The sequence below is a fragment of the Chaetomium tenue genome (assembly GCF_020726465.1).
Source record: "Chaetomium tenue strain MPI-SDFR-AT-0079 chromosome Unknown F5144scaffold_1, whole genome shotgun sequence".
Lineage (NCBI taxonomy): Eukaryota > Fungi > Ascomycota > Sordariomycetes > Sordariales > Chaetomiaceae > Chaetomium > Chaetomium tenue.
This window is the reverse complement of record NW_027117329.1, coordinates 6,091,892-6,114,270: the sequence shown is the minus strand read 5'-3', so window position 1 is coordinate 6,114,270 and position 22,379 is coordinate 6,091,892. Positions and strand designations below refer to the sequence as shown.

General features: G+C 55.2%; 9 protein-coding genes across 9 annotated transcripts; 1 reads left to right on the top strand and 8 right to left on the bottom strand.

Moving 5' to 3' along the window:
- Nucleotides 1-307: 307 nt before the first annotated feature.
- Nucleotides 308-1,910, bottom strand: F5144DRAFT_617875 (uncharacterized protein). Its single transcript, XM_066791898.1, has 2 exons — nt 1,466-1,910; nt 308-1,265 (listed from the first exon to the last, which is right to left on the bottom strand). Exons 1-2 carry the CDS (start codon nt 1,681-1,683, stop codon nt 629-631), a joined length of 855 nt encoding a protein of 284 aa, XP_066649563.1. The 5' UTR covers nt 1,684-1,910; the 3' UTR covers nt 308-628.
- A 206-nt stretch (nt 1,911-2,116) lies between these two features.
- Nucleotides 2,117-3,037, bottom strand: F5144DRAFT_477878 (uncharacterized protein; the record flags this gene model as incomplete). Its single annotated transcript, XM_066785071.1, has 1 exon — nt 2,117-3,037. The coding sequence occupies one exon, from the start codon at nt 3,035-3,037 to the stop codon at nt 2,117-2,119; it is 921 nt and encodes a 306-aa protein (XP_066649562.1).
- A 344-nt stretch (nt 3,038-3,381) lies between these two features.
- F5144DRAFT_626196 (uncharacterized protein) lies at nt 3,382-5,297 on the bottom strand. The gene is made up of 2 exons (XM_066792253.1): nt 4,897-5,297; nt 3,382-4,842 (listed from the first exon to the last, which is right to left on the bottom strand). The coding sequence occupies exons 1-2, from the start codon at nt 5,000-5,002 to the stop codon at nt 3,500-3,502; spliced, it is 1,449 nt and encodes a 482-aa protein (XP_066649561.1). The 5' UTR covers nt 5,003-5,297; the 3' UTR covers nt 3,382-3,499.
- A 401-nt stretch (nt 5,298-5,698) lies between these two features.
- Nucleotides 5,699-7,645, top strand: F5144DRAFT_81775 (cytochrome P450). Its single transcript, XM_066793447.1, has 3 exons — nt 5,699-5,962; nt 6,013-6,849; nt 6,911-7,645. Exons 1-3 carry the CDS (start codon nt 5,830-5,832, stop codon nt 7,597-7,599), a joined length of 1,659 nt encoding a protein of 552 aa, XP_066649560.1. The 5' UTR covers nt 5,699-5,829; the 3' UTR covers nt 7,600-7,645.
- Nucleotides 7,646-11,984: 4,339 nt separating this feature from the next.
- On the bottom strand, nt 11,985-12,348 carry F5144DRAFT_478620 (uncharacterized protein; the record flags this gene model as incomplete). Its single annotated transcript, XM_066785114.1, has 2 exons — nt 11,985-12,047; nt 12,118-12,348. Coding segments are annotated over 2 exons (294 nt in total), but the record flags the coding sequence as incomplete, so codon positions are not given.
- An 11-nt stretch (nt 12,349-12,359) lies between these two features.
- Nucleotides 12,360-13,743, bottom strand: F5144DRAFT_479119 (uncharacterized protein; the record flags this gene model as incomplete). Its single annotated transcript, XM_066785139.1, has 2 exons — nt 12,360-12,675; nt 12,911-13,743. 2 exons carry the CDS (start codon nt 13,741-13,743, stop codon nt 12,360-12,362), a joined length of 1,149 nt encoding a protein of 382 aa, XP_066649558.1.
- Nucleotides 13,744-14,679: 936 nt separating this feature from the next.
- Nucleotides 14,680-16,551, bottom strand: F5144DRAFT_589523 (uncharacterized protein; the record flags this gene model as incomplete). Its single annotated transcript, XM_066790048.1, has 1 exon — nt 14,680-16,551. The coding sequence occupies one exon, from the start codon at nt 16,549-16,551 to the stop codon at nt 14,680-14,682; it is 1,872 nt and encodes a 623-aa protein (XP_066649557.1).
- A 441-nt stretch (nt 16,552-16,992) lies between these two features.
- On the bottom strand, nt 16,993-18,444 carry F5144DRAFT_477997 (fungal-specific transcription factor domain-containing protein; the record flags this gene model as incomplete). The annotated part of the gene is made up of 4 exons (XM_066785079.1): nt 16,993-17,791; nt 17,849-17,985; nt 18,042-18,346; nt 18,414-18,444. The coding sequence occupies 4 exons, from the start codon at nt 18,442-18,444 to the stop codon at nt 16,993-16,995; spliced, it is 1,272 nt and encodes a 423-aa protein (XP_066649556.1).
- A 552-nt stretch (nt 18,445-18,996) lies between these two features.
- F5144DRAFT_503846 (uncharacterized protein) lies at nt 18,997-20,335 on the bottom strand (the record flags this gene model as incomplete). Its single annotated transcript, XM_066786425.1, has 2 exons — nt 18,997-20,126; nt 20,194-20,335. 2 exons carry the CDS (start codon nt 20,333-20,335, stop codon nt 19,285-19,287), a joined length of 984 nt encoding a protein of 327 aa, XP_066649555.1. The 3' UTR covers nt 18,997-19,284.
- Between the last annotated feature and the right edge of the window lie 2,044 nt (nt 20,336-22,379).

Below are 22,379 nucleotides of genomic sequence, written 5' to 3'. Positions count from 1 at the left end.
CGGGACAGGCGTAGATGGCGCTTCTTGGGACTTATTCGTGGTGCAGTTTGCCCCTTTTTGTGGTTGTTGCCGGGATTTGAAGCTCGAGAACAAGCAGTAAGGGGCGAAGTCTGCCACTCTGATTGTCCGTGCTTTACTGCCGGGGTGTTTTGGGCATGTTGGGTTGCTTGGCCTTGAGAGGGAGAATTAGAGAGGGAGAAAATTTAGCTTTGAGAGGGAGAATTATATGCTGAGCCGTGGTGGAGGCTAACAAGAATGATGACGCACCCCACACGGTGATGATGACGGAGCAGCAAAAAGAACGCTTTCGGTGTCTAGGGTATCCCAGCTTGGTAAGAACGAGTTGACCAAGGGAAATAGAGGTAGGTTAGGCGCAATGTTGGCCGAGTAATTGATGTCGGGGCAGCAAATTAATGCTGGTGGAAAATATTGAACGTATACTTTTCATCCTTAGCCGTTCTTACTTCACACGTGGCAGGGGCAAATAGTTCCTTGGGCCTGATGAACCCCATTCCACAACCTTAATCACAAGTCCGGCGATCGACAACCTGCGCTGTCCATCAAGGATCTGATTCGTGAACGAAAGTGACACTTCAATCCAGGCCAACCCCGACCCCTTCCCCTCAACTCAGGCAAACCACCGCTGAAACCACATCACAGCCTGGTCCTCACTCTGCTCCCCCCTCTCCCTCTGCATCGGATCCGCCTTATCCCCCCTCACCGCAAACCCATGCTTCGCCCCAGGATACACCACCGCCTCATACCTCGGCCCTAAACCGCCATCCCCACCACCACCCACCTCCCCCCCAGCATCAACCATATTCTTCCCCTCCAAAACCCTCACCAACACCCCCATCTTCTCCTTCCCCATATATCGATCATCATCCCCATTCGCCACACTCAACGGCCGCACCACCCCCTCAATATGCCCCGGGAAACTCAGCAGCGACGGGTGCGCCGTAAACGCACAGTCAATCAGCGGCTGGCTGGCGCCGTCGCCGTTGCTGTCCCCGGTCCGGTTGCGCGGCGTGTCGTGGGTGAGGAGCACGGCGTGCAGACCGCCCCAGCATAAGCCGGCGATGCCGATTTTGTTGGGGGCGGGGAGGAAGGGGGAGGGGTAAGTAGGGTTGGGGTTGGTGGTGGTGGTGTTGGCGGCGCGCAGGGCGGTGACGAAGGCGAGTACGCGCGGGTGGGCGACGGATTGGCGCGTGTGGAAGAGGAAGAGGAGGATGGTGGGGAGGAGGCGGAGGGCGGTGAGGGCTTTGCTGAGGCGGGTGGTGAACGAGTTGTTTGGGGGAGAGGGAGGGTTGGTGGGTGGGGGTTCGGTCAGGGAGAGCACGGATTCGGGGATGGCGTGGCCTGGTTGGGATTGCAGATGATATGAGTAAATTGAGCGCTCATGACGGGTTATTGGAGTTGAAAGAAGGGCATACCGTCCATAAAGTCCGGCACGTAAACGACGCACGGGACGCGCTTGGCGTAGGCGTCGGCTAGGACCCGCGAGTTGCGCAGCTTCCAGCCAAAGGCGTCGGTGATGAGGACCACACTACCGAGTGGCTGGACGCCGGGTTCGGGGCCAGTGACGTAAGTTGGGAGACCGTTGATGACCTCTTCATGACCCGTGGGGGTCACATCACCACGGATAGTGCCTGTGAAACAATCGGGGCATACTGGAGCCTGCATCTTGGCGTGGGTGGTTAAGTAACACTCCAATTGAGTGGAACGGAGGACGAGCAACAGGAGCTCGTGGTGTTTCTGGGCGAGAGTGAGACGAGGAATGTTGACGTGGGATGAAGGACAAAAGACAAAAGTGGAGCATCGGGTTTAACGGAGAAGAGTGAAGAGGGAGGGGATCGAGAAGAGCGAGCAAGTCCGAAGAAAGGGGGTGAGTGACCCTTGCTTCGAGCGCGTGCTACTTAGATAAATTAATAACCTCGGCATTTGTTGATTATTAAATCTATATCCCTGCGAACGACGGGACACTGTAACTAACATTACGGTAGTGATATAAGTCAGAACTTAATAGAGTCCTGGTCTGTGGATCTACCACCGACTCCAAATCCATAATGTCCAAGACATGTCTCGTTTTGGGGCTAACCCCCACTGCCATTGATTATCAAGAGCCATCACTAAGTTCCTTAGGCCTCGCATCTGCTATCACAACGGCACTTCTCCTCCGCAAGTTAAGCACCGGCAGCTCTTCTTCGTCCTCCTTCAAGGGCCAGGTGACCCAGATCCGCCTGCTCACCACTTTGGCACTGCCGAACGGATTGTATGACGTGCCACTGTGGTCGTCTTCCTTGTGATACCCAGAAGTAGAGAACGTGCAGATTTCCTCGCTCTTAAACGGAGCCGGCGGTCTCAGCCAAACCCTGTCCACAGCCTCCCCACCGGTGTGAATGAGGATGGCTTTGTATCCTTGCTGGTGGCCCCTAATCTCCCGCATGACATGATGTGCTAGGGCTTTGGAAAGACCCTTGCCGGCGTGGTCGCCGCGGGTATGTGTCCCACTCCTCCGGACCACCTCCCCCTTGTGTTCTGGTGCCCAGACGGACTGAGGACGGTTGTCGCCAGCTTTGAGGCTGTTGCTGATCACTGCGTGGCCGGGCACGATCTCGCCCCATGGTTTAACCCCGGTTTTTGGCACAGGCTTCGCCTCAGCAGCATCTTTCGACATGGCAATTGAGACGAGTGGGAAGTCCATCTGCTTGAGAAGCTCATCGCCATCAGCCGAGAAGTCGTTGAAATCCCATTCTAGCGTCCCCTCAAGGCCGGGAATTCTGCACTTGTGCTCTGTGCAGAACACGCCATAGGATAAGCCGGACTGAATGCTTTGAATCGAGGACTGTCTAATGGCGTGGTACATTTTGTAGGCCCGCTGGGTTGCGCCGCCCGGGTAGTCCACCTTGGACCAAACAGGGGAGTCGAAGCTCATGGTGTGGGCGACGATAGCCTGGACCCAGCTGAGGTGCTCATGTTTGAGCTTGCGGATTTCATATCCTGGGGGTAGGTCAAGCACGTCGGAGTCCACTGTCATGCTGATAGACGTTGTTGCTGAATGGTGGCCGGGGGGAGATTGAGGGATATCAGTGATCACTAAACCACTTCACGGACCCTATCGGTCCTGGCTTTATACTCCGCTATTGACGCTCAAAGAAACAATGGTCGCGGGCAAGTTTTGCCGGCGTCGGTACTCGTCCCCCACGCCTTTGTGTGATGGTTCCCCAGCAGTTGGGGCTTTCAGAGTAACAGTAAGCATGTTCTCGCATTGTTGGCACAACCCAACATCACCAATCCCAAACCGTCCTGCTGCGCTTATCACATGGGCACAGTTCCGTCTGCAAGAGCCACATGATCTGGAGAGAACACCATAAACACAAAAGGAGGTCTGCTGGTTATTTCCACACAAATCTATGGTCTAATCGTATTAGGTACTTGTTCTAACGTCCCACCACCTGTCCTATCACCAACTCCAACATCCTCCCACCAACAGTTGAGCCTAAAACACGAAAACATCGTCCTCCATCCTGGCCACCTTCCCCGGCACCTTGAACCCCATCTCCCCCAACATCCCCTTCGCCGCATTCACCATGCCCGGTGGTCCACACATCATAACTTTACTCCCCTCCCCCGGCTGCGGCATCCGCTCCTGCACCACCCCCTTCGTAATATGTCCCACCCCATACCCCCACCCCTCCGGCGCCACATCCAACAGATACCACACCTGCAACTTCTCGGGAAACCGCTCTGCCAACGCCTCCAACTCCCCCCGCAACAAAATATCCCCCTCCCCCTTATTCGCATACACCAAACTCACCCTTGTCCCATCCCCCTCATCCTCACAAATCGCCCTCACCACCTGATACACCGGCGTGATCCCCGTCCCACCCGCAATCATCCCAATCCTCTCCGCCCACCCCCGCCGATACCGCATCGCCCCCTTCGGCCCCCGAAACATCACACTATCCACACCCGCCTGCAGGTTCGCCAGGTAGCGCGAGGTGAGCAGCCCGTTGGGGTAGCAGCGCACGACGAGGGAGAGGACGCCCGCGTCGGCGTCGCTGGAGATGGGCGTGTAGGAGCGCGTGACGGGCGTGCCGTCGATGACGGCGCGGATGGAGACGTGTTGGCCGGTGGGTAGGCCGAGGGTAGTGGTGGGGGTGGGGAGGGTGAAGGTGAGGAGGAGGACGCCTGGGGCGAGGGTTTCTTTGTGCGTGAGGGGGAGGGGTTGGTAGGTTTGGGGGTTGAGGAAGGTGGTTGGGTTGGGGGTTGTTGTGGGGGAGGGTGTGCGTTTGCGCCGCGGTTTGGAGGATGGTTTGTGGGGTGGGTAACGCATGAAGCCGCCCTCTGGGAGATTGGTTAGCTTTGAGATTTGGTTGGCTGCTGCTGCCGCGAGGAGGGCGGTCAGTGCCGACGCGGCAAAAAAGCCCTTGGAAAAGCCGCCGGGGCCGGTGGTGCTGACGTGAGACAGGTGATTTGTTGTCGCTGGCAGGATCTTTGGGACCTTCCAGATGAGGTCGCCGTGAGTCCGGGAGTAGTGTGTAGCAGAGAACGCGGTGACTGCGACACAGGTTGCCACGCTCAATGCCTTTGCTGCTTGGGAGTTGGAAGAGGACGGGGATTTGGCGACAGGTTCCACGACGCGCGGGATTTGGACGACACGTTTGGGTGCTGGCTTCTTGTACCCCTTCAGTACGCCGACACACAGCTCGCGCATGATCTCTAGTGCGTCCTCGGAGTGACCTGCATTATCGAAGTCCTCGGTGGCGTCAGTGCCAGCCGCTTCCACAAGCAGGTCGGCACCGCCAGGGTGGTCATCGATGTATTTTGAGACATTAAAGACTGCCACATCCATCAGTGCCAGTCTGTGATTATCTTTGTGTTGTTCTTACTCACCTTTGCCATGGATGATCATCCAATTGTCCGACTTGCCTTTGTGCAAAGCCACGTCCTCAGCCGTGTATTCCATGGGCGAAGCCTGTATGGATTCAAGAGAAGCCATTGTGTGTGTGAAATATGAACTGGAGTTACAGAATGGGGAATGAGAGACGAGCACAGAAAGCTTGCGTGTTGTTCCTGGTGATATTATAAGGAGCTGTGACGAAAAGAAAGGTTCTAAAATTAACGATCCTCATTGATATGGAGTCCATGTTGTGTCGGTCTTGAGCGGCGCTCTGAAACCCGTCGCACCGGCATATCGGACTTGGGAGCATCTAGTGGAGCAACAACGTTTTGTGCGCCTTATCAGTAATCTCCGGGATGAAGCTTTTCGTTCTGCCTCGGGACACAACCTGCGGTAGGGGTGGCTCAGGGGTCCTCCCACGGTACGAGGTGGAGTCCGGCCTTGCCGATTCCCGAATATGATTGCTTCTAGCGTAGCATCAAGGCCACTCCCTGGCCCTTGGCCGGCACTTGGGTCCCACTAAGCAACAGCGAACAGGCAAAACCCTGCAGCGAAAGGACGCCATGCCGCGGCATCTCGTCACAATCCACTAGAAGCCAAATGTCGAATATTCCACTCTTTTGCGGTTTCGTCCCGGGTGGCTACCGGATCGGCACGATTTTGAATGCCGGTCCGACTGACAGGGCTTTGCTGGGTCCGAGGGGATGCCACAATATCGCTCGATATCATGACTCGATACTTAAGCACAAGACACCGCCCAGCCATGTCATGCTGGACAAGCTCTTAAGTCATAACCAACTATTCGAATACTTTCCTGAGTGACATCCGCCCCGTCATATTCTTGTCGTTATCATTGTCTCCGGTCGAGAGCGCAGATACCCATCTCCTATTTTAATATTCCCATCGGACTGCTTCTTAGACTCGCAATGCCGAGCAAACAGTTTTTCCTCCTTGGCGAGGATGTTACGACGGCTAGGGAGATCGACGTTGCCGCCGATTTAGAGCTTGGCGATTTCCAAGAAATCACAGCCGCCCATTTTGGCATCGTAGAACCCAAAGGTATGCGCGGCGAGAATCCGCGGAGGAGCAACATCCACTCACACAAACAGGTGTTTCATTTTCTTCACAAAATGCGGAGCTCCCCTCAGTCCAAGATGTTTTGGCCGCAACAGAAGCGATCGCTATCAGCGTGGACGGGAGAAAGATCCGAGAAGTGCCTGGCCCCAAGGGCCTGCCGTATTTCGGCTCCTATTTTGAGACATACCCAGACCATCTCGGCAACCACCAACGACTCTTCGACATGTACGGCCCGATGTTCAAAACAACCACTATGGGCCGGACAATTTACCAAACCAACGACCCCGCTCTCGCCAGCATTGTGTTTGCAGAGAGCGAGTTCTTTTCCAAGGTGATCAACGAGGACCATCCCCTGTACCCGATCAGGAACCAACAAGCCGGCGTCTTTCTCGGCGACACCAACACCGAGGAGTGGCGCATCGTCCACAAATTCCTTCCGCCCGCTTTTGGACCAAAGGCAGTCCGTCACTACGCCCCTACCATGCAAAAAACAGTCGAAGACGCGTTCAACGTGTTCGACGAGTTGGACGAGCGGAACGAGGCTTGGAATGTCTACCCCTACATGCTGAAGCTCGGTTCTCAGGCCGTTGGCAAGCTGGTTCTTGGCTTCGACTTCAACCATTTCACAGCAGTTGACGCACGCCCTCATGAGCTTGTGATGTTGATAGCGGAATCACTGGAGCTCAACAAGAAGGTTGCATCCCGCGGAGACTGGTATGCCGCGCTACCGTTCGGAGACCCCAAACGGCTGCGGGGGATGAAAGAGCGCATCGCAAACATGATGGAAGAACCCATCCAGAACGCCAAGCGTGGCGGTATCCAAGACCTCGACCTCCAGGATGCCGCTCTCAAGGCAGAGAACATGATAGGTACGCACTGCCCCCTTCCTATTCCCCGCACCATGACCTTTACCAACACACACACTACCAGACTACGTCCTCCGCGCCACGGACAACAAAGGCAACAAGCTCCCCAAGACCTCCTTCATCGAGCCGCTCATCGTCGCCACCGGCGCCGGCTTCACCACCACCAGCTCCCTCCTCTCCTGGCTCATCTACGGCCTGGCCACCTACCCGGGCATGCAAGACCGGCTCCTCCAAGAACTAATCGACAACGACTTCACGCCCACCACGCAAATCACCGCCGAGCTTACCAGCAAACTCACCTTCCTCGACAAGTACATCAAAGAGACCCAACGCCGCCACAACCCCTCCTTCCAACCCGCCCGCACCGCCCTGCGCGACCTGATCCTCCCCGGCGGGTACAAACTCCCCAAGGGGGCCGTCGTGATCCCCGCGCTGCACCACATCCACAACAACCCAGCCGTCTGGGACAGCCCGGCACGGTTCGACCCGGACCGGTGGGACACGGACGCGGTGCGCAACCGCCACAAGGCCGCCTACATTCCGTTTGCGACGGGCCCGCGGTCGTGTATCGGGTTTAATTTTGCGCTGCAGGAGGTGAAGGTGTTTTTGCCCAAACTAGTATATCGGTATCGGTTTGAGCGGGAGGATGAGAATGAGACGATCGAGTATGACCCGATGTTTCAGCTGATTAGGCCGAATAATTTGTATGTGAGGGCGGAGAGGAGACGGGAGTGGCCGGCGAAGAGCGCGTGAAAAGGGGGGGAGGGGCTTGTTTGGTTTGAAATAATACATGGATTTGTGGAAAGGATTTAATGAATATCCGAAGACGTCTGGTGGTCAAGGAGTCATTCCATGTCGTTCTCCGGTCCATCGTCCACCAGAATCCTGACCCGTCTCTCATATGGCACAAGCGGTAGCCTGTTGTATTCTGGCTCAGCCCCCGGAAGATACCAGCGCCTGGTTTTGATTTTGCTCTTGTCAACGCTTGCCCCCGCTGTCAACAGTATTTGTTCAATGGCCGTGCTCTCCAACTCGCTGGCTACTCTGAGGGCAAGATTCAGCACCTGCATCTGCTTCCGCGAACTGAGTAGAGATTTCCTCATTGAGGAAATAACAGCTGCGACAGCATCTGGGCGGCCTCGTTCTACTGCGGAGATTAGTGGTGAGCGGCGCTTGGGGATACATGCTTCCTCCCAGTCCGCCCCCTTGCGAACGAGCCTTTTGATGTTTATCCTGGCATTTTCACCGCCGGAGGCCCTATGCAGCGGGCGCATTCCAAACGAGTCAAGTTGGTTCACGTCGACACCGTGATCCAAGAAGTAGGCTAGCAGGTCCTCGGCGCCGTATCGAAGACATAGATGGAGACAATTCTGTCCGAAGCGGTCCGCCAGCTTGTAATCGGCGTCGTTGTTGAGAAGGAGCATTGCGGTATTGACGGCCCCCCCTCGGATCGACTCGTGGAGCGCTGTCATCCCGTTTTGGTCTCGTAGATTTACTTGGGCCTTCAGTTTCAACAACTGCCGTACGCTGGATGAATTACCCGCCATTGCAGCGTAGTGGAGGGGTGTACGCCCTTTTTTGTCAACGATGTCTAGGAGAGCCTTTTTCGAACGCACAAACTTCTCAACAAGAGAGCCGTCGAACCAGATGGCGAGAAGATGCAATAAGCCAGCACCATCTCTGGTCCTTCCATACTCCCGCTGATCCATGGCGAGGAAATATTGAAGGGCATCGCGAAAGCCAAGCTCCGCAGCCAGGTGGACTGGTGTCATGCCTTTCTTGTCCTTTAGGAAGCAATTGGCGCCCGACCCCGCGAGTAGTTCCACTGCCGTTCCGTTCCGGTTGATCACGGCAAGGTGCATCGCGGTCTGGCCGTCATCATCCTGAACGTCCAAAAGCGAGGAGTACCCCGCCCAGACAATCCTGCTTGTATCCCAGGATTGTTCCATGGCCCAGTGGAGGAGGGTCCGACCACGATGGTCTGACGCGAGAGATGGGACCCCATAACGCCGTTGCAAAAGGTGGACAATGTCCTCCCAGCCCTGGTCCGCACACAAGTGAAGAAGATCATAGCGAGATGACTCTTGCCGGATCAAAAACCCGTGTTTTGGAATGCGTTCCAGAGTCCAGAGAAGCCTTTCTCTTCGTCCGAAGTACGCATAGTAAATCAACGCATTCATCCCGTGAGTTTTGTCAACCTGCAGAACAGTCTGTGGCACAAGGCGAAGAATCTCTTCTTGGAACTCAGTCCACTGATGTATATCAGCAACGAGGAGCTGGCTCGCATTCGAGACTGCGAACCCCAACGATTCCCGGGAGACCTGCCCTGCTTGGATGATGCTTTTGAGAATCGGTCCCCATATCTTCCGGCGGAAGAAGCCGAAATAGGCTGAGATCCCATTTTCATCCAGCGCCCAGATATCGATTCCAGGTTGACTGAGAAGAACCTCAGCACCCAAAATGTTGCCCTGACCTATGGTAACGTGGAGCGGAGTGCCAGACCCGTTCAGGTTGGAGTACCGGGCATTAATATCTACCTCAGGTCGCCGTTCAATCAGTGTTTGAATGTAAAAGGTATTGCCTTTCCTAAGTGCCGCATGGTGAAGAGGCTTCATCGCGCTGGGAGGATCTGAGTAATTTACCGCCACCCCTTCGTCTCGGAGTAGTACTTTGAACGACTCTGGCCGCTCACACATAATCGCCCATGATAGTAGAGTGAAGCCGTTGCCCGAGTCCTTTGTTGGGACGTAGTTCACATTGATGCCTTCAGACAACATCCCCTTGACAATTCGATGGCAGTCAACTCTTGCGAGGGTCCGAAAAAGGGCATCCTCCCGCGAGAGGCGGGGCGGTTCTGGGTACTTCGGCAGGCTGTACTGCCGCAAGAATTGCGGCAAGGCATCGAGCGGAAGCGAAAACCAGAACATATGACACCAATACGCCAATTTGGTAGGCAGGAACTGAAGGAGTCTCCTGTCCAAATCTGGCCCTGGCGATGCGGCGGCATAATGGTCGAAACAGTAGCTAAGAGCATAAACAAAGCACGGCGTTTTCCCAGCCGAGGCGATCGCAGCGAGAAGTGTCAAGTTGGTGACGTGTATACCATCCACTACTGATTTGTAGTCTTGTTTCCATGTCGATCGATCCTCTAACTCGAAGATTCTTAGGCATAACATGTGAAAAATGGCGTGAGCGTCCGAGTCTGAGATCGTGAAGCGCGAAAGAGTTTGCCGGTCATCTTCCGAAGCTGCTTGTGCGGACTCGACGGAGAACAAATCCCTAGCCGAGATATGGGCAAATTCAACGGTCCTTAGTTTTGCGTCCTGTTTGATCATGTATCCACATGTTTCTAACAGGTACCTCTCAAACCCCTTGCTTTCCTGCTTGAGCTCCTGAAGGAGGTTCGATTTATTTTCCGGGTCCACTTCGTGATGGTTCAATGTTGCGAAGTAGGCTAGCTCCTTAATGGTGAGCTTTGTCCGTGACAATCGGAGAATGGCCAACGCCGTTCGTACTCTGGCGGCGTGCCTTCTTGGAATACTCCGCAACAGTGTGCAATAGACTGAGACGAACTCGGGTGACACAGTGTCGAGCTCAGAGAGTCGTGCCCGGATCTGCTCCCTCGACAACATCGATTGGCCCAGACTCTTGGAAAACTGCTCCCAAGTCAACTTTGCGAGAAGGAAGTTCCCCCGGGACCGATTTGTGATTCTTGTTTCCACTTCCATCTTAGCCTGTGGCAAGAGCCGCGATGTCTGGATCGCTTGTTCGACTTTGGCATAGATGAACGTTTTGACACTGGTTTTCGTCCAGTTGTTGTTCATGTCGATCGACACCACGTCCCGAAATCCAAGAGGCATAGGCACCCGACTGGATATAAGGAGTTTTGTCCGGCCACTCCAGTCTAAGGCCAAGAGTTGTTGAAGCCTATCCACTACGCTAACAAGGCCCGAAGTATGTCTCAGTGCCTCGTCCACCGCATCGACCACAAATTGAAACACAATGCCGTGAGACCTGGAGACAATTGTTGAAAGAATCTGCCAAAGTTCCGCTTCAGCAACGGTCCCGGTAGGGAGTTTTGTGTCTAGAAACTGTTGGAGGAGCGGCCCAGTTTGCTCGTCGGTGAGGATCTGAAATAGGACCGACCGAGCAAAAGTGTCCGAGGTCGTCCGAGTCGCATCCTTGCCGTCGAAAAAGAAGTAGACGGGTATTCGAACCAGCGGGCCAGATACATGGCCCCTCTGATCCTTCAGATAGGCGACAGCACTTCGCATCAAGACCGTCTTTCCAATGCCAGGGGGGCCGTGCAGCCAGAGAGTCTGGCGCCCCTGGACACTTGTCCACGACCGGAATTCCGGATGATCAAGGAGCCATCTCGCCGAGTTCTCAAATGGAACTGGCAAAAGATCAAGAACTCCAAGCATGTCTATTGCGCCCAGATCGGAAAGAGGGTTGGCTTTGTCATAGCTCGAGGCTGTGCCGACCCTGTTAGTAAATCTGCGGACGGGCCAGCAAGTCCCGGTAAGCGGAGGAAGAAACCTACGTTCCGGCTCTTCGCTACTCCTGAGTACTGAGCCGATGAGCTCTTCGATGCGGTCTGCCACGGTGAAATAATTCTGGCTCGAATTGGTGAGAAACTTGCAGATGTCGTTGTGGTGGGCCAAAAGAGGCATTGTCGTCTCGTTGGGGAGCCGAAGAATCGCAAAGGATTTATCGAGAATCTAAGTGTCTTAGTGGCAATACCAAAAAGATTGTGATCGGTTTCCAAACCTTGAAGCCACGCAGTTCGTGCATCTCAAAGAAGCTGAAGATCTGTAATCCGATCCCGAGCGTCCCAAATTGGGTGCATATTTCCTTCAGCCGAGCCGATTGCACCTCGTATCCTCCATCACCAGGGAGTGCATCATTCCCGCCTATACTAGAGAGGGAATCGAGTCGTGCCAGAAGCCCTGGCCAAAAACTGTCGGGACCATCGATGCCGCAATGGGGCGTGCTGAGGAAGATGGCCCCTACTATGGACTTTGCAACAGAGCTATATCGCCCGAGTGAACCTTGCGCAATATTGAAAGCCTACAGTTCGCGGCCGAGATCAGCATTGACAATACTCGGTTCGGGCGTCCCATTGTATTTAGGCATGGCTAATTACCTACCTGCTTGAAGAGTATTCCGCCAAGGCTGTGGCAGATAAAGATGGTCCGTCGCTAAGCACAAGGGGGGTCATTGATTAGGGCACTATACTATCTTTATGATCCAGAGTCGAGCGCCCCGTACCTGGGTTGCGGCTCCGTCTCGTCGACGAATGCGTGATAGTTCTTCAAGCAGCATTGTAGCGTGGTCTGGGATGTTTGATCCATCTCCGGCAAACGCCAGATCAGACTCGTAACCAAATGTAAAGACTCTAACGTAACGGAACTGGGACGGCAAAAAGTCCCGGAGCCACAATCTGTCGGCATCCATCCAGGATTCAAGTGGGTGGCCCCGAAGGCCATGAACCGCAACAATACTTGGACAGGTCAGTGATGAAGTTGAATAAAAGGGAGGAAGGGGAATAGCGAACGAAAGGCATACTCAATCTCCGTCTTCACGGTCTCTCCCATTTCTTTATACGGCCAGAGCTGGATCAGCCCCACAGATTCGGTAGCCATTTCCTGGGGTTTAGAGTTAATAGCATCCAGCCGCGCTTGGACAACTTGCACAGCCTTCACCCAAATTTCCTCCAGGAACGGCTTGAGAACGAGATAGTCGCTATCAAATTGGCCACTGAATTTTGGAAGATCTTCGTGGCTGCGATTCATAGGGATTTGGGTGTGTGACACCGAGTCTGGCCACCTACCAAGAGCCGAACTTGGCTCTACGATGACCTTTCTGGCCCCGGTGCGTGATATGGTTCCCGACGGCCCTTGCTGATATTTAAAGAGAGGAATGTTAAACGGTATGAACAACTTCTGGGCGGTGTTGTAGTTTTCGGTATTAATGTGATTTACATACCTGGACTGTCCCACTCGTCATTGTTTCGAAAAGTGAAACCACCTTGGAATCGCTGAATGTAAATACGCTTCTAAACCGGCTGTCGAGTTTTCTAAGAACGCGAGAATTCGAGCTGAGGTCTTCGATGAGTGTGCGGTTTGGTTGGCCTCCAATGATGTCGAGCCATGGCTCAACCAAAAGGCCAAAATGAGGGACTCCGAACAACACCAGCCCAAAAATGGTTTGAGCGTCTGCTGCGTCATCGTTTGCCATTTGGTAGACAGCTTCTTTGACCACCAATCCACCTAAACTATGGGCAATGAAGACAAGTGGTCTGGGTACGTGAGATGGCGAAGATCCGGCCAAAGGCCGTATGCCTGCAATTTGAGTCGCTAGCCTCTGCCCCATGTGCTCAATATCCTGGAATGATTTGCTACCAAAGAGCGTCGAGTCGTAGCCGTAGAGAAGCACTCGGACATTGAGCGGGAATCCGTCCGTGTCGTCGACGAGCCACATAAACTGACCACCCCTGTGTTTCCATGACCCGAACGGGTGACTGCTGAGCCCGCTAACAGCAATGCAGTCGATCTTGTCGCACTGGTCGTCATCGAGGGGAAGATTGAGGGGCGTGAAACCGAGAAACTCGGTGTCAATTTCCAGGTGGGCGATGATGCTGCGTTCCCCAACATGCGTCGTTTTTTCCAGCCTCCAGAACGACCCCGACGAACATTCGGTAGGTGTCGGCGAAAATCCAACAATTGCAACAAGAAAGTCGGGTTTCTGAGGGTGAATCCCGAGAGATCGAATAGTAATGCGGGCTTCGTCCGAGTCAAAGAAGTCGGCTAGAAATCCCCTCACTGCCGCCTTGCCATTTATTGCTGAAGGAATTCCGGCAATTCGATAGACGCGGCCGTCTTTGTGGGACGGCATGGCCAGGGCTGGCGCGAGGAAGTTGCGCCCAACCGTGGGAACGAGAAACCGGTGCTAGATCGTTCGAAACAGTTCAAGTACCACATAACCTCAGAATCCCTACCAGGACGGTTGTTGTCAGCTACACTGCAGGAACGGTATCATCGGGATGAGGCTGGACGATGCGGGGTAATCGGCTCGAAAACGGCCCGGACTTGATGCAGCCAGGCTGCCAGAGCCTCGTCGATGCCCCTGGCCCCTGTGTCATTGGCGTCCGGCATGGTGAAAAAAGGGCAAGACTTCCTATGTTGCAGATGGAAATCAAAATTGGGGGCAATGGGAAGAACTGGAAACCGAAGTCGTGGGGCGAGGAAGAACCTGCGGGAGAGTTCGGGTTTATTTGACTCAAAGGAAGGAACCACAACACGCGACTTCCTCATTTCTCCAGGCAGCCGTTCATTTCGTGCGGGTGTTCATTATGGATCCATCTTCAGTGATTGTCTCTTTCGAAACATCTCTGTCGAAACAGAGCCACTTGTGTACTCGGGGCCAACCATCACGCCATAACTTCACAAGTTGGGGTAGTAGCTTAGAGTCCATACTTCATTCCGAACGACCTCCTCCCTCCCTCAACTGGTTGATCCAATAAGTGCAGCCTCGCTTGCATAGCGTAAGCTGTCAAACATGCCTTGCGATCATTCCCATCTACATATCGGGTGTTTACTGTTTAAGTGGTGTGAAGCTATGATCTCCGACCTGCCAAAAGGACATTGCTTACGCTTACGATCATTGACCTCGGACTCGTCAGGCAAGGAGAATAAATCCAGGATTCGTCTATAGGTACGTTGCGTCCAAGCATCTGTATCTTACAAACAGCCGCCACCTATCTCTAGCAACCCTAACAGCACAAGCCCCAGTCATCGACGCGGTTTCGACCCCCCTCCCACCAACCCCCCCTTAATCACTGTCCCCCCCTTCCCACCACCCCCCCATCTCCCTCAACGCATTCGTCCCACAATGCACCTCCCCCCCCCTCACATGATGACTCATATAATCATCCACCCACACCACCTCCATCCCCACCCTCCCATACACCTCCTCCACCGCCTCCCCAAAAACATCCTTCCCGCCCACCACCGGCCCCCACTGCCTCGGCGCCACATACTTCCCACTCCTTCCCCCCACCACCAGCCCATTAATTGCCTGCGGCACCAGCCCCTTCAGCTGCCTCTCCCCCCTCGGGGCGCGCGCCAGCCGCGAGGGGTGCCCGTCGGGCGTGGCCGGCCACGGGTAGGTGACGTCCTTGAAGAGGGTGGGCACGCGGAGGATGTCGGTTTCGTCGAGGGGGAGCTCGCGCAGCAGGAGGGCGAGGGTGGTGGTGAGGTGGTGTTGGGCGTAGGTTTGGGTGGAGTGGAAGGAGGGGGAGGCGAGGAGGGAGGCGATGGTGGTGGTGTTGTGGAGGAGGGTGGGGTCGAGGAAGGGGGTGAGTAAGTCCGGGGTGGCGTCGCCGCGGTAGGAGACGAAGGGGGTGGTGCCGTGGCCGGTGGTGTTGGCGGTTTGGAGGAGGGTGAGTGCGGAGGTGGTATCGGCGATGGCGAGGGTGAAGTTGAGGGGGGTGGTGGTGGTGGGGAGGAATTGGACCATTTCGTCGACGTGGCCGACGGCGAGCCAGCCGGTTTCGAGGAAGAGGGGGGTTTGGGCTTGCTGGCTTTGGAGGAATTTGACCATGGAGTCAGCGGGGTAGGTGCCGAAGTGTTGGCCCATGATGACACGGCCGTTGGACCAGCGCTTGCCGTCGCGGGAGGTGTAGGGTGGGATTGTTTCGATGTTGCCGCCGGAGTTGATCTCTTCCCAGCCAAACCCGGAACCGGAGCCGGGTTGGAACCCTCCGATGCCCACGCTTCGAAGCTGGGAAAAGACTTGGCGTCCGGCTTCTCTTGTGGATTGGGCAGAACGAAGGAGGATGCGGATGGAGATGGGGCCGTCCGGGCCGGGCATGCTGGCGTACCCTGGCTCGAGAAAGTCCTGCGCCCAGATGTCGGTGCTCTGGTTGAACAGGACGATGGGGACGTCACCGTCAATCGCTTTCTCAAGGCCACGGAGGAAATGAGCTTGCCAGGAGGAACCAATGGTCTTGTTATCGCCCGCGGCGGTGCTGAGAATGACTTCGGCTCGTTGCAGATGGTGATGCAGCAACACCGGGGCTTGTTTCATAGCGACGAAATCGTGGGCTGTTTGGTCACCGTCTGTCACCTCAAACACAACCCTGACCGAGCCATCCCAGACTGCCGCATCTGTGACCAACTCACGCCCATCCATGGCAAGCGTGATACCCTTCCGCAAACTGGTTGCGTTGAACGTAACCTGGGGATCCACGGTTGCCCACACGTCCGAGTAGCCAGTGCTCCAGTCGTTTTCCTTCCAAAACAAGCGCACGCGGTCGCGGGTGTGGGCAGGCTCCGTGTAGATACGTCCCACCGCATTGTCGGACACGTCCAGCAGCGGAACGGTCAGCAGTGGCGCGGCGTACTTGGCACTCAAGGGCAGGAGGTGGTCTCCTGAAGCATCATGGCAGCGCCATAGCTCGTCGTTGGAGAGAGGTGCGCCGGTCAGATCAACTGCCGGGCATCGGTGGGTGGAATCGCCGATGTTGGGCAGAAAGATGGCCCCACGGGAAGCGGTCCAGTCGTGTTTATGGGGCTCGTCTAGGTGGTTGACGACGCCGTCTCTGTTGGTATCGGCAAGAATGCGTGGGCGAAACGTCGCTGCGGCAGAAGGGACTAGTCCCAGGGGGACAAGGAAAAGAAGACGGCGAAACGAGATTGCCATCGTGGGTGGACGCGTGGTCTGAGGCGGCACTTGAATGATGTGTGAGAGTGCCCGTGTCGCCCCTCGAAAGCGGGCTGCATGGGCCATTATGTACCTACTCTCCAGGAGGTCTGTCGTCGTAGGGAACAAGTACGTGGATCCAGTCTCCCGGTCACTATCGTTTGTGTGCCATTCGACTGGACATCGGCATCGAGCTGAAGATTGATGCTATCGTCGTGTCCGTCGTATGCAAAGGATTTCCGGTGGTTCCCGAATAGGAAACATTCGGGGCCAAGACTCGGTCCGGGGCAGTGCTTGGCCGGCTGAGCGAATAACGGCAGATCTTTGTGTAACACAGGTCCGGGCCGGGCCGGGCTAATCACTTTAGGGGCATCCGTCATGGCAAGCAGCCCGGAAGAAGTGACGCGAAATTCGGCTCGTTGTGAGGCTTTGGTCTACCAACTAGAGAACAAATACGTAAGACTGGTCGAACATGACATCCCAGCCCCCTTTCCCCATGTCAAGCTTCCATATTCGGTTTTCCAGCAAATCTTTCGCTACCAGAGGCGCAGCTGTGCCGAGGGCATTGCTGATCCACCGCAACTCGCCCGTCACAAACCGCTTTGTCTCCTCGTCCTCTGCCTCGACGCCAGCCATGAACAGGGGCCACAGAACCTGCTTGCGCAGTTGAGTGCATTTGCTAACTTCCTGGAGCCGGCTGAGTAGTGTGGACGCACACATCTTCCTCACCTCCGTGACAATTTGCTGGCGAGTGAGGGGTGCATCGGACAGTAGCCCTGTGCTGTTGTTGTCTGGGCTACTTGTCTCCTCGTGGAGGAGAGACGCAATGCAGTAGATGGCGATAGCCGACTGGTAGATGCAAGCAATCGCGTGCCAGCCGCTCAAACCGGGAGGGGCGGAACTCTGGTTTCTGGTAATGCTGACAGTTACTTCGGCAGCCCACCTGTCGACCGAAAATGACCTGATGCGGCGGAGGACGTCGAGAGCTGCCGAGTATTGTGACTCTCGCTCCTGTCCCGGCGGTGTTGAGCCCGTGTCGGTGGAGGGAAGGGCGTTTCCTTGGAAGACCGATCGAAGATGGTTGATGCGGATGAGTTCGGCAAGTAGATCTGGGGGGCATGGAAAGCAGGTGGCGAGACCGTTTCCGTAAAAAACGGGGAGCAGGGAGACCAGCTCAAGTTGGCTGCGGGCTGAGCGCATGTCGACACTGGGTGATGTTGTGTTACCTATCGCTTCGATGCTTTTCAGAATCAGCACCAAATATCGAAATTAAGGATGAAGTCTTGGGTCACCGTACAGGGCGTAATATCGAAACAGGTGGTGGAGGAAAGGGCGAGAAACTACAAGATTCTGCAAGCCGCCCTTGAGATCGATCATGACAGCCGCACCGTTGCCGTGGTTTCGCCAGTTTGGTGGTTCAAACGATTGCTGGATCTGGAAGGATAGGTCAGGTTTGGAGAAAGGATTAATCAATGTTTGGTACTGCTCACCTCAACAAGAAGCAGGATCAGCACCGACGCGAGAGTTATATCTGAGGGTTCTGTCTCTTTGGCCAGGTCGGCTGTTAAAGCTCGGAGGGCATCACCACGATGTCGTTGCAGCCTCCGAGCCAACACAACTTGGTCTGACGGAGTTGCATTGCCTGACTGCAGGATGCGGTGACAAAGTGAGGTGCATATAATGCTTTGGGTGAAGGACCGGGGGAGGAAAGAAGCAGTAATTGGGGGCATCCAGTAGGGAGTCCCAGGGCCCCGAGCCCCCGTGGCACTCAGGTCAGGGGCGATGTGTAGATTATCTAAGGGCGTGTTGGATGTTAGCTCAAGTTCTCCTACATTCCCATGCGACTTAGGTGGCACACTGACAGTACTCGATAGCCTCGAGGACGGCGGTCATTTGGTGGTCACCCTCCGGCTTGAGCACCCGAGGCACGGCATTCCGAGGCACAACGCTCTTTTCCGGGCCTTTGGCGTTGACCTGCTGTGGATGCAGCCATTTTAGGGGCCTTTTCCCGCCATACCCCGGGCATGGCACGCCCCTGGACTCGCATTTTCGGCATTTGGGACGAGCAAAGTCACACACCAACCGGCGGCGACGGCACTCCCAGCACTGTTTGGCCTTCGCTTCGTCCATCTTGAATCGGTATTTTTGGTGTCGGCAAAAACGGTAGTATTAAAATGTTGTGGTCGAAATCTCAGAATTTGAAGTCCAACGAGCAACAGCTTGCGTCCCAGGCGTGGATCTGACAAGGTCCAATCAACAATCCAGCGCCTTGATTGCGCAGGCACACCGCTGCACAGCCCCAATCGGGAAGATTGGAGTGGCTCAGCCGGTGATTCCCAGCCAGGACCCAGAACCCGGGTTAGGCGGCCTGAGACTGAAAAAGAAAAGGGGGGGGGTAATGTTGGGACGAGGGTGTCGTTCATGTCTCATGTCACTTTCGCCGGTGTCATCTTTGGCTCGCTCGAAGTAAACGTTATTAAATGAAGGAGCCAAGTCCGCAGTCTAATCTAGTTCCGACTCAAGGTACATTGTGGCCACCCCCCTCCTTCACCACCAGGCACTATCCACAAGGAAAAGTTCCCTAGCCGCCTCTTTGGTACCTATGGGGCCCCACGCCGAACCATTTTGCGCCCATCTCGCCCTCCAGTCGTGCAGAGCTTACTAGGTACCGTTCGTCCCTCATCGCCGTCCGAAGGGCCATGAGGGCCGAGGTCATCAAATCTCTGGGCGAACTCACGGACCAACCTGACCCCACCCTACGACGGGCGTGGCAGTAACCGTGACGGTACTTGTGATAAACGACCCGCGGCTGGTGGTGATGGTAACATCTGGCGCTGTCACCCACACTGTGGAAGGGATGTAGTTGGTATAGGTGCTGGTGCTGATGCTTTTTACGTAGATCGTCGTGACTCCAAAAGGCGGATATGTGAAGTCGGGCTTGCCCATCTTGGGCGTGGCTGCGGCGCGCCGCTCCAGATCCATGGCCGTGTCGGCGCTGTTGTCGGTGTCAGTTGGCAGGGCCAACTTGGGGTCGGGCTGGAGGTTCACGTCGGCCTCGGCGCGACGAAGACGAGGGCCGGGCATGGGGGTAACCGTGACAGTGACAGTACAAGTGTACGTATATGTGTAGATCGTCACGGTGGTGGTAGACGCCGCAGTCCAGGTGGTCGGGGTTGTCACAGTCGCAACTACCTCAGTCCTCGGAACCAGAGTTGTCATGGCCAGAGAGGTATTTATCACATACTCGGGCGTTGACGTCGGTGTGGTGACATGAAAGGTGAAAGGCCGAATGAAAATGCCCGCGGCTGTGGGCAACATCCAGCTGATGGTATGGTAGCCGGTTCCCATGTCTTTCCCGAGCAGGCTCTTGCATGCAAATGGGAAGTCCCCTTTGTTCATGCTGGCTGCTGGGATTGGGTCACAGTCGTAGAAGGTATGGCGCGGGGTCGATGACACACTTCGTGGGACAAAGATAACAGGCGTCACAAAATACGCCTTGCCGGAAACCGAAGCAGGGAGGGAGCATTTGGCTTTTAAGGTGGGTTCATCCCAGACGAATGGAGTCTTCGTGACCGCTGTGAAACTACCTAGTTAGTGGCATGAACCTAATATCTCTACCAAGAAGGTATAAACGGGACTGACTGGAGCTTAGCCCACACAACGTGGCGCCCACGTAATCGGTGTGCGTCGGCGCATAGGCAAAAGTGGCTCTATCTGACCCTTTGGGGAGGGTGACGATGCTGGGCAGGGCCGGAATTACCACAAAACAGGTCGGCAACACCATTTTCCTGTCCGAAGAGGCAAAATTATATGCACAACAAACTGTATAGGAGACGACCCAAGGCCTAATCGCAGGCCCAAACGTGGAATAATGAGTGGAGGGACGAGACGAAGAAAAGATTGAGGAGCAACAACGTTGGCCATGGAGACCTAAGGTACCTACTTTTGTGTCTTTTTTGTTACATTCCAGCATCGCTTAGTTATACTCTCTACGTCCAGCATCGCTTACTTATACTCTCTGCGTCCAGCATTGCGAGATTAACCACTATGCCCAAGGTGTCAGACAAGGGTCAGGCGGCGTGCGGATCACCCCGGCATGCGGGAACCACTTTGTCGGAAAGAAGGTTGCCATGGGGCAGTCAAGAGTGACCCAAAAGAGTATTCCTGTACTCGAGGGGAAGGACAAAGCAGAGGAAGAAGCGTGTTATGCGCAACAGCAAGGTCTGAAAAAGGAGACGTGTGTAAGGTCAGAGGACGAGGCGAACAAGAGCTCCGACGGTATCTCAGCCAGCACCAAAATCTCGAGGGTCAAGCACAATTAGTTCGTATTCTCGATATCAGCCCTCGTCAGTCTACGGTAACGTTCCATCCTATTTTGGATCAGAACCTTGGTGACCAAAGACGAGGTCACAATGATGGAAGCGCCGTAGCGCTCTATCACATCCCATCTGTGGGAGGAGGTCAGGAAGACTCGAGAGGTGTAAACAAAGTACTTTATAGAATGGGCGGTACGTATCACCCCCCGTCTTCGCGCTGATTATAAGCGATATGGGGACAGAAACAGCCTGGAATCACAAAGGGGGTTGTGAAGGGGATCGCGTCGGCTTGGTCAAACCCTTGTGTGAGCGGTCAGGGGGTCAGGGGGTTAGGGCGGCAGACAGTGCATTTACAACGCCACAACACGGTCTGCAGCGAACACTGCAGCAAACACTCTCTCCTCCATACGTTCATGTCGGGATGCGGCTTGTCCAAAAACATCCAACTTCGTCCAACCACCTCAGACCACCGACATTGATCTCACATAAAATTGTGGCGATGCAAGATTTAACTATGGATTTTATTTTATGCCGAGGTGTCGAGCATGCAACCCCAGATTGTGACCCTGGACAAGGGGTGGAGAAGCCGAGCGCCAAAGTTTGTCCGCACTCCGACCCAAAAACCCATCCCCGGGCCATGGAGTCCAGTCTTCTTGTTGATCGCGGCACTGCACTGTCTGCGGCACAGCTCGATCCCCATCACTCACTTGGTGCACATTCGAACTGAGCCAACATGCCAGCAATCAATTCTATACAGTACGCACTGATTGATGCAGCGATGAGAACGACCAATTTAAAGCCCTAGCCAAGCCTCAGCTGTCGTGGGACCGTCTTTTTGCGTCACCCGAAAATGGCTTGGCTTGCTTGTCTGGTCAACACCCACATGCAACCAACCCCGAGTTGCTCTGAGTCGATAAATGTCATCCAGCATCTCGATCCAGCACCTATTCATCGAAGACAGATTCATCCATGGCAGCAAAGGACCCCGGCTCACTAGCCGACCGTTATCGGGCCATGCGAACCAAAGCAAACGTGTCTCGAGTGTCGACAATCAAGATCGCTGGCTTGGAGTTTGGACGCCAACTCCGATTGGCATGGCCGCCCGCCGGTGGACCATCGCCCTTCATCCAGGGTCCCAACAACCCCCATGCGACTCCGGCTCTGCCGATTTCGACTCCATTCATCGAGCGCAGCGGCAAGGACTGGCGTGGTGCGCGGGGAACCCAGCTCGGTCTGCATCTGAGGAGTGGGACGAAGTTAAGAAACTCCGACGATTACTTGAGATGTCCGCAAACGATGGGCCAGATCCGAGATGCGGCGGGGAACCGCCCATGACACCACCCCACCGCCATGCATTTCTAGACAAACCGCTACCGTCTGACACCCGCATTGGTGGTCTTGGAGGATCGGATCGGCCGTCAAGCAAGATGTGATGCAGATGGGGGCGGGGAGAAACTCCGCGACGCGGGCGGCGACCCCGAGACACCACCCTCATCGCATATATGGTTAGCC

What these genes read in the sequence shown, in the direction of transcription:
- F5144DRAFT_617875 (XM_066791898.1), bottom strand. Translation starts at nt 1,683, where the DNA reads ATGCAGGCTCCAGTATGCCCCGATTGTTTCACAGGCACTATCCGTGGT. An exon ending in GCCTACGCCAAGCGCGTCCC is followed by an intron (nt 1,266 to 1,465) that starts GTGCGTCGTTTA and finishes CACCCGCCTCAG; the next exon opens with CAAAGCCCTCACCGCCCTCC.
- F5144DRAFT_626196 (XM_066792253.1), bottom strand. Translation starts at nt 5,002, where the DNA reads ATGGCTTCTCTTGAATCCATACAGGCTTCGCCCATGGAATACACGGCT. An exon ending in GATGATCATCCATGGCAAAG is followed by an intron (nt 4,843 to 4,896) that starts GTGAGTAAGAAC and finishes TGGATGTGGCAG; the next exon opens with TCTTTAATGTCTCAAAATAC.
- F5144DRAFT_81775 (XM_066793447.1), top strand. Translation starts at nt 5,830, where the DNA reads ATGCCGAGCAAACAGTTTTTCCTCCTTGGCGAGGATGTTACGACGGCT. An exon ending in TGGCATCGTAGAACCCAAAG is followed by an intron (nt 5,963 to 6,012) that starts GTATGCGCGGCG and finishes TCACACAAACAG; the next exon opens with GTGTTTCATTTTCTTCACAA. An exon ending in CAAGGCAGAGAACATGATAG is followed by an intron (nt 6,850 to 6,910) that starts GTACGCACTGCC and finishes ACACACTACCAG; the next exon opens with ACTACGTCCTCCGCGCCACG.